Consider the following 14,738-nt stretch of genomic DNA (forward strand, 5'->3'; position numbering starts at 1 on the left):
ATGAAAGTCAGTTCTAATCAAAGTGGCTACTAATTTCAAGTGCTTCTTTTACATTTTCCCTTTAATCACTCTTTGCATAACAACTTGTTTATTTGTTAAAAACCTAACATTTCTAGTGATAGGTAAACTTCTAAGAAATATAAATAATGTTAATGACATTGGAATGAAAGTAAATCACACTGTGCTGAGAGGCCAAGAGACATGATGTCTGTCATATTACATACTTCTGGAACTGTAGAGAACCTCTAATATTGTTCTAATTCTGTGGTCACTGTTGAACAGTTTTACCTCTGATTCACTCCAAAAGTGTTGGCATTTGCTAAGTGGTAGCAATCCTGCCACCAAATCAAAACATTGTGAAATCATAGCCCTCTCTCCAGAATCTCAGCATCAAATCCATTCAGCAAAGCGGAAGCATTTTATTAGCAGAGATGTTATCTTTTAGATCCAAGATTAAAGCAAGATCACTGTTTATGGGACCCTGCTAATTGGCTTTGCAGCACAGTAGAGATTACAGATCAAAAAGTGTTCAGTTGATGTAAATTCACTTAACAATGACATAAGACCATGAATGCAAGCCTTCTCATTTCTATGCTGAATAGATTTTAACATTCAATATGTGTCCTTAAAAAATGCAGAAAATGAAATAAATTAATTTACAAAATGCTATTTTAATTTCAAAAAAGGCCAACAGGCCATCCGATCTTCCTGTGACATCTGTTGTGATGTCACAAGACTTGGTTAAGCTTTGAGTCTGATTTGTGGACTAACCTAAAGATACTGCATTTACTAAGATTATTTCTTAATGACAATGTTGTGTTAAAGTAGCAGTCCACATTAAAGAATAGTTCAGATATTAAGCTTGGCAAACAAAACTGCCCCGTTATAACTTTGTACAATGTACAGAACAAATTTAATGTTGTTCCATTTAAGAGGTACAGTAACACATTACTGTGTCATCTATAATTCAAGCTTTGTGAGAAGATTAGCTTCTAAAGGATAAAAGAAAGAATGAACAAAATACTCACAATTATCACAGGAGATAGCTCTGTCACTATATTTTATGAATTCCAAGACTTGTTTTTACAAAATGCATGTTTAAGATTTAACATTACATCAGAGTTCTTTGGAAAAACATCCAAATTCCAATTGAGTCATACTCTGTCCAGTTCTGGTCTATGCTTAATCAAGGCATTTATAGTTGACTTCAGAATCTAAATGTTAAGAAGAGGGATGAAACCACCCAGCGTCCCATTCAATTAGTATCTACAGATCCATACTGGAGAATATGGACATCAGTTGAAACTAGATCAAACTGACGATTGCCTTTCGGGCTTCTCAACTGTCTTGCTAAGGAAACAGCCAATTCCTGCTACATTTTCATAGCAACACCCTGACTGATCAGAGTCAACTTGCCTGGTTTGAAGTTTAATCAGTTAACTATGTTACTGCATCTCCATGCCAGGATTAGTCAAATCAAACAGTAACTACTTCTCGTGCTGTAGACATTGATGCTTCTGTTCTAAGTTGGTTTTCTTGCTTTTCGTTCCTGATGATTACAAAACATTTCGACTTTTTGTCTCTTCTTAGCAATGTTTAAGCTTTGCACTACCAAGAAACTAAGGTAAGTAATTGCTGTGAGGAATGTCATGTGGGGCAACATATTTCAGGGCAGACCTATGGAATGATAAGACATGCAAAAAAATTAAAGTACCTGATAATTAGTGCCTTTCTGAACCAAAAAACAATTTTCAAAACCTTATCCTTTCTCAAGAAGTCCCTAGGGTGAACCTAATCAGTTCTGTCCTACCACACCTTTTACAAGAGGTTATTTACAACTGTAAGACTATATTTTGTTCTGTTTCAGAAATACATCAATTACTGAAATCAATAAACTGGCGAGGAAATTATTGGAAGACATGAATTAGAAATAAAGAATACTTAAGAATTTGATGTATTCAGTGAATTTGACATGAGGAAGGGTTGTGTAGAATATTTAAAAGTTCATTCTTAATGAAACTGTGCCCCAGTGTACTGGGAACAACTGGATTTAGATTTCCCGGGTAAGAATACTTGCTAGCTTTGCAAAAATGAGACAGGGAAAGTGATACGACATGGGTGGAAAATGCATCATGTTGCAAACTTACTAAAACAAAAATACATAAATATTGCAGAAAATATGAACACAAAATAAAGTCACACAACATGGAAGCAGACCCTTCTGTCCAACCAGTCCATGCCAAACATTATCCCAAACTAAACCAGTCCTATCTGCACATGAAGAATACAGCAGTTACAAAACAAATTCATAAAACACTACTGGCACAAAGACACATTGATAAATGTTCTGTAAAAGCTAAGAAAAGACTTATTGGAGCTGTAGCTCACCATTCAGGACATGACTCAGCAGTGATATCTGCACAAGTAACAGTAACTATGCAGGCTACACCCGACTTTAGTTATACAAGGAAGAAAGAAGATACAGGTCAAATCCCAAAACCTCAAAATCCTACACAAAAGAGTAGCCAATTTAAATTGCTTTCCAACAATAGCATATATAGAATATTCACGCCATTTGCATCCATCATAAAGAATTCGATAGTCATAGTCCCAGTGCCTGGACTAGCACCTACTGTGGGTTAGTATCAGTAAAATGAGATGCCCAAGTATAGTGTAATACCACCTGGGTTAGTCACATATATTGGTAACTGTTCTTTTGTATTTTGTGCAGCTCACCAGTTAGCTATGCAGGCACCCAAATGTTTTAAGCTAGCAGCTACTTATGCAGTAATGCAAATCCACAAGCATTCTGGAGAAGTACAAAGTACAAAGGGAAAGTGGATTCTAAAAGTAGCAAAACACTCAAAAGTAAGAATTCACCCCAAGTGTTTTAGCAGACTGTGTAGGAAATGAAGCATAAGTTACTTGAAAGAGAAACAAACAATCTGGGTGACTTCTAACAATGGGTGCCTGAAAGTTCCCTGGTACAAAAGTGAGACTGTTTTTTTTCTGCTAGAGCCTGACAGATAGCTTACAGTCCTCACAGTTCTTCATTGCAATGGTATATCCCCTTCTTAGCTTCCCCTACCTCCACCCAGTGTTAAACTTCTGTTTTCGCATTTGCTTTTCTTACCCAAAAGAGTCGATTATTACAGTAGACCCACTGCCTTGGTTAATAATTGCAGCTAGTTTGGAAAATGCTCTATTCTCTTCACTCCCATATCACCCTCTCTTCTTCCTTCTATACAACTTATTTATTACATTCATGCTCTCAAACAGTAAACTTCATTACAGTATTCTTTCCTCCTGTAGCAAAGCTTCATAATTGTCCCTTCCTCAAGCTTATAATTTGAGTGTATATACCCTCTGTACATTAAAGATAAAGTTTTGTCTGCGATTTTTCCTTTAATTTTATAGACAGTAGAACACTTACATTCAGGTCTGGGAAGAAACAAATTACTTACTTTTTGATTTGACCACACAACTGAATCAACTGAATGCTGCACCAGGCCATTTTTAAACAAACTTAGCAAGCTCATTAAGGTATTTTTTCATTTCTTTTCAGCACCATATGGGAGGCAAAACTAACCCAGAATAAATCTAAGCAAAGACAAATTGGTCAGTACTTTCTCTAGATATTAAACCTTTTTTCACTCAAATCTAAACTTCTATACTCAAGTTGCATCGACAACATTTTTATTATCCCGGATGGGAAACTTAGCCATCTGTGGCATACTAATGATGAGTGAAAGGACACAACTTATGACAAAATAAATACCAGGACATTCTAAAATATATAACTATTTACAAAAATGTACAGTTTTTTTTTGTTTAAAACTCAATCCCAGTTCAAAATGTTGACTCATTTCTGATCACACAAACTGGGTCCTGGCGGCACTGAAACACATTCATCAATTGAAAATCAATAGTCAGTTGCACAGTTGACTATTGCACATTAAAGATTAAAAATGACAAGGACCAAATGTTACTGAATTAAATTAGAAGGTTTTTCACACCTATATTCTGGAACCGATACTAATTCAATCCCATACTGCTGGAGACTTGGTGTGCAAGGCAAATCTTACTCACCAAAACCTTTCAAACAATGGAGTCGTTCAAAATCCAAACAATCCAGAAGGCATTCTGGGTGTATTTAAAGAAGGGCAACCACACTGTGGTATGGGCTGCACTACAAAAATCTCTGTAATCAAGAACCATTGATTACAGACAGTTGAAGAGAAATCAATGCACAGTAATGCAGTACCAACATAGTACATATTACTATGGTATGCTAAATTCAACATTTTAACAATACAAAGGCAATGGTTCTTAGGAGTAGCTTTCATTTTCCTGCCATGTTGTCATCCACTGTTTCTTGTCAAATTTCTTGTTTGATTTTACATCCTCAAAGGTTTGTCGTTCTTCTTTTTTGATTCGGACTGCTTGGTATCGTGGAACACTGTCATCATAATGGGAGCGTTTAAAAAATCCACACTATAAAGCAAGGGGAAATATGGGAATTAGAGGAATCAATTGCTTTGAACACTGTATCCTCTGACCTGAAGCATGCCAACCCTCCACAGACATTCTAATTGAGATACCACCAGAAATAAAACATTTTGTGTCAGTCACTTAGAGGAGCTTGTCATTCTGCTGAGAGATAACCAAATAGCACAAACAATTAGAAGCAATTTAACCTTCAACAGTTACTTTTTAGAAAGTAACTTCAGTACAAAACAAGGTAAGATGGTCTGTGTTCAGTTCACTGATTGTAGCCAGGATGGTAACTCAAGCATTATAACTGACATCCTACAGTGCCCTGCTTTTCCAGGATCTTGCTGCAGCAATAACTCTGGAATATATGGTTTCATTTTAAAAATACTTCAGACAAGACATTTTCCTGTAGGTTTCAGAATTGTATTGTCAAGGTCAAATGGGAGTCCGAAACCTGGCTTTGACGTGCACTGAACTGGCCAATAAATGACAAAGGGAGGTTCATCATTCAATTAAGGCCAGTGGGTGGAGTCATGAAGTTAAAGGACCAATAATAAATCTGCCAGTGTACAGGTAGAGGTGGGCACCGCAGGGAGTGTAGTATCTTATTTCCCCCTCTAACTCTATTTTGATTTAATCCCTGCCCGGCCCTTCACTGAGGTGATCATGCAGCATTACCCTTTGTCGAGAAGGGCACTGCTTGTCACTGGCCACTCGGTTGTTTCCTTTCTTCCTGGTGGTAGAATATGAATAAAGATTTCTACACTCATTCTTCACGGTGTCTTACACCTGCACACACATGACGTGGGTGCTGGGAAAAATAAGAACTACCGCTCTTACGGGTAGTGTGGGGGAACAAAGGGAGCAAAGAAAAAAAAATCTACCCGCACTGAAAAGAAAAAGCAGCAGCAGAATGCCTTTTCAGGTGAATGAGGGAGAGGACACTCAAGACAGAGACACACACTCTCTAACAAGATCAGAAGTTGCTGGAAAAACTCAGCAGGTTTGGCAGCATCTGTGCAGAGAAAGCAGAGTTAACATTTCGGGTCTAGTGACCCTTCTTCAGAACTGAAGAACAGTTCTAAAGGGTCACTGGATCCAAAATGTTAACTCTGCTTTCCCTCCTCAGATGTTGCCAGACCTGCTGAGTTTTTCCAGCAATTTCAGATTTTGTTCTTGATTCCCATCATCCGCAGTTCTTTGGGTTTTTTTTGCACCTATTCTAACTTTTAGCTTTACATTAGGATGAGGAAGAAAATTGTCTCAGCAGTCTGGCTACAGGACAGCTTGTGGCTAAAACTGAAACCAGGGGACGACCTCTAGGTTTGTCTAAAGTGATGATCACCTTCCAGGTAACTGCCTCCTTGCAACTATGCTGTTCCCAAATGCATCCAGAAACCTAGAGACCTACTGGCTAATTTCAGTCACTCGCCAACAATGTTTTCAAAGAGTTACCCATGCAGTGGGCAGGTAGTACAGCACCTCCTAGCCACTTCCTGGTAAATGAACCTGGGATGGGGCAGAGACTGCAAATTGATATGGAGAAAGCAGCAGACATTTACACACACACCTACCTCTGAACACAGCCCTATATTTTGGCTCATGAAAGGAAAGAATTACAGACTATAAGTATCTGACCAACAACAATCATTGAATCTCAAACAGTAATTCAAGGTCAAAAAGGTTTTTTGTTAATGCCCATTACAAAACATACAATGTAGACATGCAGCACATTTATCAGTTCTGTACACAGCATTCCAAATAGCAACAGAGGAAAAGTAAAGAAAGATATTTCAGATATACATTCTGAAAGCTGGAACCTGCAGAAGAACCGAAGAATGAAAGCTCCCATTTCCAGTGACCTGAAGAAAAAGCACCATTTCCCACACAGGTTTCCATGCAAAAGGTCATTAATAGGCTGCAATTAACACGCAAGTGGTACCAAATGTCTCAATTAGTTTAATAGCAGCTTTATATTACATGTCTAGTGTGTAACATACTAGGTAATTTTCTCTTATTTCCTTAGTGAAGAATAACATTGTAAATTCAGATTTTTAAATGACTATATGTTACAACTAGCTGAATAAATATATGCCTTTAAATATAGATGGCAATTCATCGATCCAAAAAAATTGTTTTCTCATTGATTTGAATTCTGTGTCAACCTTAAATTCTCCCCACCGCCAAAGCCCAACATCATAAAACAACTTAATGACAGAGAAAGGATTTGATTAGATGTTAATGCTGTGCGTTGGAAGTAAGCGGGGAGTAAAAATTATGCCAAGCTCCACACACCATGCCCCTCCAAGCCATGAATCGGAGACCATTGGACTATTTACCAAATTAATGAGGGAAGTGGGTCAACATTATGCATCAGAAGTAAGTCTTTCTTTGTCAGACGGCTGAACGGAGATCTCAGCCTTGGAATACCAAGGAACATTGTGAGAAGCTTTTCTGTTTTTCCTGAAGAAGCCAAGCTACAAGAAAACAAGTGGTGTAATAATCACAATTTTTTTAAAGGCCAGTTATCAGTACACACTATGGTGAAAAGCTGCACAATTAATGTTAATGTGGATATCATTTTATGAAACACATGCTGTTTCAGAACACATTCATCAGTAGTTTTAAAATGCATTTTTTTTAAAAAATAAAGGAATTGGTCACTTGGCACTTACAAATTTCAAACTCATCATATTCTGACTCATCACACTTTATTGAATTGATTATGAGATTAAGAGAATCTTTAAGGCCCCTGTAAAGGGTACCCAAGAGGGTTTGTCTGCTGTAGTTTCTGGAACTGTTAGCAAGATTCAGTAAATAGCCAATTAAAAATCCAACTAAATATTAAGCGTTTTCTAATATCAAGCTCCAGAACCGAAAGCTTTACAACAGAACTCAATGAGGTACATAAAAAGTAAATTTCCTCCATCTCATATCCTAGAGAACAAAGGCATTATGCAAGTATCATAACCAGAAGGTTCCATCTCTGTCCTGAATTAGTGAAACTGAATGCAGGGTGCACAAAGCAACACAATGAAAGGGATCACATATCAAGTCTGTGTGCACACAGTTTGCACGTTCTCCCTGTGTCTGCATGTGTTTCCTCTGGGTGCTCCGGTTTCCTCCCACAGTCCAAAGATGAGCAGGCCAGGTGAATTGGCCATGCTAAATTGCCCATAGTGTTAGGGAAATGGGTCTGGGTGGGTTACTCTTCAGAGGGTCGGTGTATACTGGTTGAGCTGAAGGACCTGTTTCCACACTGGAGGGAATCTAATTTAATCTAAAATACTTAGATCCTTAGATCACGATCAAGGCTAAGATAATTAATTTGAATAATTAAATCTGGTGAAAAATAATGAAATCGAGTGATAAACTTTAAGCTTATTTTTGAAGGTTACTATGTAGAGGTATGGCAGGATACCTTAGCTTTGCTAGGTACACATCCTGTTCCATGGGGAAGCTCTGTGCATGTTGTGAACAATCAAGTACGTGGGAAGCACCATCAGCCAAGCGAGTTAAAGCTCCAAGTTTCAGAGCATCAGCTCCACTTGGCACCTATCCTAGGGGCTAGGAGCCACTTGCATAGCTCACTCTGGGTGTGTTCAGCCTGCAGCTTCAGAGAATAGAGGTGGAGAAGGAATGGATACCACCAGATCATCAAGGGAGATGCAGCAAGTAGTGCAAGGTTCATCTGAGTGAATCTCACTTTACAACTGATATTCACTTCTGAGTGTTGGGGAGGGCAAAGGTTCCTTGAAGTGCAGCCACAATCAGATCTATGGCATCAAACATGGTGTTGCATATAAGGGAGAGCAAGGGCAGTAAGGGAAAAGATAAACAATACTAATTGAGAATTCAATAGTTACGTGAAAAGACTCATGAATCTGGAACAGTGAGTTGTCTGTCTGGCGTCAGGGTCAAGAATATCAAAGTGATTGCAGTGCAACAGAGGCAGTGGTATGTGTTTGTCTGTTAACAGTCTTGAATAATGCCCCATATCAGTATCAATAACATAGATAGAAAGAGACAAGGTCTCCTCAGCAGAGTTCAGAGAGCAAGGCGTAAGATTAATAAAGAAGCTCACAAATCTAGTGATCTCTGAATTGCTCCCACTGCCATGTGCCAGATCAGGAAATGGTTGAGGGGGAATTTTAGATCCCCAGGTCACTACATGCAGCTGAAGGAAAGACTGGGTGCAAACTGGCCAGAAGGGTTGTAACCTCCATAAAACTGGGGCCAATGTCTTCCAGGGCAGATTGCCATGATTCAAACTAACTTGGTACAGATGATTGGAACCAGAATATAGAATTCCAAAGGGAAACAAAGTTCACAAAAAAATTGGGAGAAACACATTGTATTACAATAAGAAATCAAGTGGGCAAAGATTAAAACAGAATGCAATAAAGTCTAAATTAGTTTGCAGTGGATGCACGTGAATGCACAGGCTTTGGTATGGAAGACTGGTGAACCGTAGGTATAGGTAACCATATAGGAATATGATATTATAGTGATAATAGATAGCTCAAAAAAAAGGATAGGACTGGGTACTAAATATTCCAAAATTCAAGGTATTCAAGAAATGGATGGAGAAGAAAAGAAAGCAAGAGGAACAACAATGTTGATAAAAGAGAATAAAGAGGAGCAAATTTGAAGAGAGCTACAATAATTACAGTGCAACGACAATAGAAACTCAATTTATATTAACATAATCTGATAGTAACAAAAGGCACAGAGGAAAGAAGTATGCTCAATGGAATTTTCTTGATTAGAAGATTCTCATTTAAGTAATGAAGAAAGTATTGCTGAATCTGATTCTGGGTTTTGAGATGGGATATGTATCAGTTGGAGAATATTTAGACAACAGTTTATCAGAATCTCTTAAGGTATAGATTAAGTGCAGGAAGTACAAGGAGTAATCTAGATTAAAAACACTTCATCAAGAGAGCCAACTTTATTAGGTGAGAATGGATTTGTCTTGGATAAGTTGAAAGCAAAAACTGATCAGCAAATCTGTGCTAAAAAATGGGCTACCTTTAAAAGGTAGTTCATGTATAGTCTAAGTATGTACCCTTGGTGGGCAGGGGTAGGGGGGTGGTGTGGAATATATAACAAATGATGTGTTTATAAATTAAGAGAACCAGACTGAAAAAATTTCAGAGGATAAGTTAAAAAAAGTTTGAGAACAGAACTTGCAGCTAATAAAAGTAGAATTCAAACATCTTCCCTAAGCTTATGCAGGGTGATCCCCGTATCTGCAGAATCGTTTTCCATGGTTTCAGTTACCTGCAGTTTATCATGGCCCAAACATATTATAAGGAACCTTCTGGAACCAGGGACCGAGAGCTGCCGGGAAGGTAAATTTCTCATTTAAATGAATGGGTCCGTGGTTTCAGGCTTCGGCGGTAGGTCTTGGAATGTATCCGCATGGGTAAGGGAGGGCGTTGACTACTATATATAGTTGATGGGTAATAAGGAGAGGTGTGTGGGGAAATCAGGATCTTTAGCATGGACACAGGGGGACATTGCTGAGGTACTACGTGTTTTGCCCACATTGCATTTTGAAGGAAATTGACGCTGCTAAAATCATAATGAAAGGGCTGGTATTTGAGATACCGAATTGGTTAAAAAATGATAAAGAGAAAATATTGAATGGGCTAGCTCCACTGAAAGTTGGTAAGTCACCAGGATGAATTATGATTCATTGGAGGATGTCAACAGAAATTACTATCTACCAATCCTTCAAAGATGCATTGAATGTGCCAGAAAACAGGAGAACTGCAAATGTTATACCTTTGCTCAAATAAAAATAGTATTAAGTTAAATTTTGCAACTACAGGTGGTGAGAAATGTTTCAGAAACAACAATTGGGATAAAACTAACAGTTGCTTGAGTAAGTGTGGATTAATGAGTGATTTATGTAAACTTCCAAAAAAATTTTATAAAGTGTTGTCACTGTGAATGCATGAAATAAGAAGTAAAATCATGTACTGGAAATTGGCTGAGTTACAGGAATTAGAGCAGTGTTGCCCAGTTGCTTTTCATTTGGCAGGACTGTATACAGTAGAGTTTCCAAGGGGTCAGTACCATGATCACTGTTGCTCGGGATATGTTTTAATGATTTAGACTTTGGTGTACTGGGTAGAATTTGCAGATTTTGAAATAAAAAAGTAGAACTTGAGATACAAAACTTGTAAGAATACTGAACTGTGTGTAGCCTAATGATAGGCTTCAAGAAGACAGACAATTTTGGTGGAATAGGTGGCAAATTAAGTTTAACGTAAAGAAATTTGACATGGTCCATTTTGGTACAAAGGACAAGGACAGGCTGAAAATAAGAAACAAAGTCTACATTCTGAGGTATGAGGGTTTCAGTTAAGTGTTAGATTGGAGAAGCTGAGGATAATCTTCTTAGAGAAGACTGGGAGATTTCCAGATGGATCATGACAAAGCATATTGAGAGAATATGCCATTTTGCCAGCACAGATCTAAATTACCCAACTAACCATGTCCTGTGCTCTGCCCATTTTTAAAAAAATGAGCTAAGACAATTCCTGTAAAAGCTTTTACAATATCAGACAAGGATCCAAATGATTTGAATCCTATAAACTCTGTTGGAATAAATATCTGTGGGTATAGGGCAAGTGTAGGGCAGGTTCAGCTATGACATTTTTCACAAACAGACAAACACTGTTGTTTGGGATTACAATGTCATTGAAGTCAAAGACCAGAGAGTTACCACCATTCTTGGAACTGTATTCCAATGTAAAGTTAGCACCTCAATAGGTAGTAAAATTGCACAAGAAATATTAACATCAAATTACACCACAGAGAGACCAGGTTCAATTCTCAGCCTGTGCAAAGTTAGCTTTTCTTGTGCACAATATCAGGACAGAGGTCTCCTGGGTTTAGAAAGAAGAAAACCAGGCATGGCTCATACTTCTAGCTGCCAGCAAGTGACCTTTTTAGGGAAGAGTACGCATTTAGGAAAGTTTTAGGTGAGAACAGAATCTTCCTGAATAAATGTAATACCTTAACTCACTGCCAAGGCTCAAACATGAAGAATGATAAATGGAAAACTTAGGATGAAATAAAGTTTTGTCCTGTAGTTTACCCTTGATAGATAAACATAAGCTACTGAATCAGAGGTTTGGTATACTGAAACCTTTATATATTTTACAAGTTCAAGCTGTACCACTCCCACGTGGAATCAGGGACAGGTTGCAGACCAAATTTCTTTGAAGTTAGCTCAACTTGCATCCTCTCTAGTGCCACTCACCTTCCATAATAAAAATACTAGAAGCGCCAACAGCAAAATTCCAACCAGGATAGCGACAAAAACAATCCACCAAGGAACTCCAAAGTAATGATTCTCAGTTTTTTCAGGGAACACTGTGACTCGCACCTGAAAGAACAGTATAACAAAGTTGCATATCAGGTTTTTTTTAAAACACAAGATTGACCATCTGCCATTGTACTCATTAATTTAAAATCGACTGGAAATGTTTTTAAAATAAATTAAACATCTTCCAATATGGGAGACACCACTTGTGCCTGTTGCATATGCACTGTGGGCTCGTAAAAAGAAATTGCCTGCATGTGATTGAGAGAACTACATGGACATTCAGGATGCAATGTTCAAATATTGTGTGGCTTTATCCATTCCATTGGAAAAGTGAGAAAAGCATGTCCATCAATTACAGTTTAAAGTGAAATTGTCAGCAGAGGGCCCTGTCTGGCAGATGTCTTTTCAGTGATCTTGAAACATCTTCGTTAGTAGCTTAGCACCATGTGATTTTCACAGCTATAGCAGGAGCTGCCCATGTACCTGAAACTGTCTTCACATGCATTAACATTCCACCTTCTCCCTTAATCCTTCTAGTTGTTGTTCTTAGTCAATTACTTGTAAACCACTAGCAGTAATCTTTCACAATTTACTTGTTCAAAATCTTTTATAACCTTGTAAACTACGGTTTGATCATCCATGATATCTCTGTGTGAAATAACTGCATCATTTTCATTCTGAGCTGCTGCTAACCTGGCCCACCTTTTAAACTTTACTATGGCCTCAATGGCACTCTTCACTCTGGCATGCTCATAACTGCACCAAGTGTAGCTCAACATCACCTCCTTACTTTTATGTTCAATATAGATATAAAAAACCACTTGCTGAATGACTAAAACTTTGATAATCCATTTTTACAACATAACCTTTTCATTTCTTAAAAAGGGAAACAATTTTTTCCACACATGACCTGCACCTGTCACTCAGTTATCTAAATTCCCATGCTGAATGTCCTCCTGTCATTCTCCCTCACAGTTGGCCATCCACTCAAATTTGGCATCAGCAAGCTCCAAAATACTCGTGTCTTTTTTCAATTATTTATGTAATTAGCAAACAAAAGTGATCCTAATAGATAGATAGATAACTTATATCATGACCTACATTCTATTAGCTCCAGAAACAAATACATTTTCATTTATGAGCATATTCAATATAGTAAAACACCCCAAAGTGCTTCACAGGGACATGAAGAAAGAAAATAAGGATAAAAAAAGACCACAAAGAGATTTTATAGCAGGTGTGAGTTTTAAGCATCATCTTAAAAGGAGTCGAGGCAGAGCCATTATGGAGGAAATTTCAGACCTTCGGAGCCAAACCACTGTCTCTTTGCACCATCTTTATATCCTAGCCAGCTCCCTATCCATATTGTTATGATCTCTGAATACCTCAATTTAGGGAACATCTTTTATTGGATTCACACACATGAAAAGCAGACATAGCCAGACAAAACATTACCTCATTCCTGTCACTCCTAGAACCCTTATGCTTTGCTTGAAATCATTTAGTATAAAACGTTAGTTTGACTACAGCTAGAATAGTGTGCAATTCTGGAATCCACATTATAGGTGAGATGTGATAACACAGGAGAGGGTGCAGAGGAAATTCACTAGGATGCTGCCTGGGCTGGAGAGCTTCAGTTATGAAGCAAGAGACTGGGACAGATTTGAGTTGTTTCATTATAACAGAGGTTGAGATATATAAAATTAGGAGGACAGGATGAAACATTTCTAGGTATTGGAGGAATCAATGACCAGGATTCACAGATTTAAGTTGAGAGGCAGAAGGAGATGCGAGGGAAATCTTTTTTTACCCAAAGGATGGAGGAATCTGGAACTTACTGGCTGTGAGATTGGTAGTGGCAGAAACCGTCATAATGTTTAGATAGTATTGAGATGTGCACTTGTGATGCCAAGGCATACAAGGCTATGGACAAAGCGCTCGAAAAAAGGGTTCAGAATAGTTGGGTGGTTGTTTGTGACCGGAGTGGACGCAGAAGGCCAAAGGGCCCTTCTCTGTGCTGAAGGCCTCTATGACTCTAGGTCCTGCTTTTACAAGTCCATGTTCATTATCCCAGAATTAATCCATTACTTTGTTACAAATTTACGATGTTGGAACTGTCAAATGCATTCTGGACAATTACCCGCAGTAGACAAAGGAAAATAATGATTAATGTGTCTATTGTTTACTTGCCATCATTCCTTAATGTTCTGATGAGCATAAAATGTAAGTTTGGTGACATCTTTTACACAGAGTTTCAATCCAGTTAGGTATTAATCAGTAATAACAAACATGGAGGCACGGTCGCTCAGTGGGTAGCACTGCTGTCTCACAACACCAGGGGCCCGGGTTTGATTCCCACCTCGGGCGCCTGACGGGCACATTCTCCCCATGTCCTCGTGGGTTTCCTTCCACAATCCAAAGATTGTGCAGGTCAGGTGGGTTGGCCATGATAAATTGCCCATAGTGTTAGGTGCATCAGTCAGGGGTAAATATAGGGTATGGGTATGGGAATGGGTCTGGGTGGGTTACTCGGAGGGTCAGTGTGGACTTGCTGGCCAAAGGACCTGTTTCCATACTGTAGGGAATCTAATCTAAAACATTATTTATCACATATATGTTGTGTTTAAATTAAATCATGAGAACTTTATTTTGTCCAAAACGGTTTTTGGCTTTACTTGAAATGCTGTTTACCTACCTGTAATGTGTCTCTAGAGCTGCAGCCTAGGAATTGAGTCTCTGCCAGAATTTGGATCTTGCTGAATTTTAGTTTGGCTGATATGAATTGCACAGTTTTGAACAAGGGTCACTTGGACTCCTTGGAGCACAGAAAAAGACAGGTACACAACGTCAGTAACCTGTCAGTATGCCACCGAGCCAAGGTAGGACTTACCTCAAGAAACTA

General features: G+C 38.3%; 1 protein-coding gene across 2 annotated transcripts in view; it reads right to left on the reverse strand.

The window, feature by feature from the left end:
• Window positions 1-1,043: 1,043 nt before the first annotated feature.
• LOC140482187 (integrin alpha-6-like) overlaps window positions 1,044-14,738 on the reverse strand; it is an 84,800-nt gene continuing 71,105 nt past the window's right edge. The window contains exons 24-26 of one of the 2 annotated variants that reach the window (XM_072579239.1): window positions 11,771-11,896; window positions 6,834-6,971; window positions 4,340-4,494 (exon numbers count right to left, since the gene is read on the reverse strand). In XM_072579239.1, the coding sequence (XP_072435340.1) occupies window positions 6,861-6,971; window positions 11,771-11,896 (237 nt within the window). In that variant the 3' untranslated portion in view covers window positions 4,340-4,494; window positions 6,834-6,860. Of the gene's footprint in view, window positions 4,495-6,833; window positions 6,972-11,770; window positions 11,897-14,738 lie in introns of both variants that reach the window. The other variant, XM_072579238.1, reaches the window with a different exon arrangement.

Source organism: Chiloscyllium punctatum, chromosome 10 (genome assembly GCF_047496795.1).
Source record: "Chiloscyllium punctatum isolate Juve2018m chromosome 10, sChiPun1.3, whole genome shotgun sequence".
NCBI classification, from domain to species: Eukaryota; Metazoa; Chordata; class Chondrichthyes; order Orectolobiformes; family Hemiscylliidae; genus Chiloscyllium; species Chiloscyllium punctatum.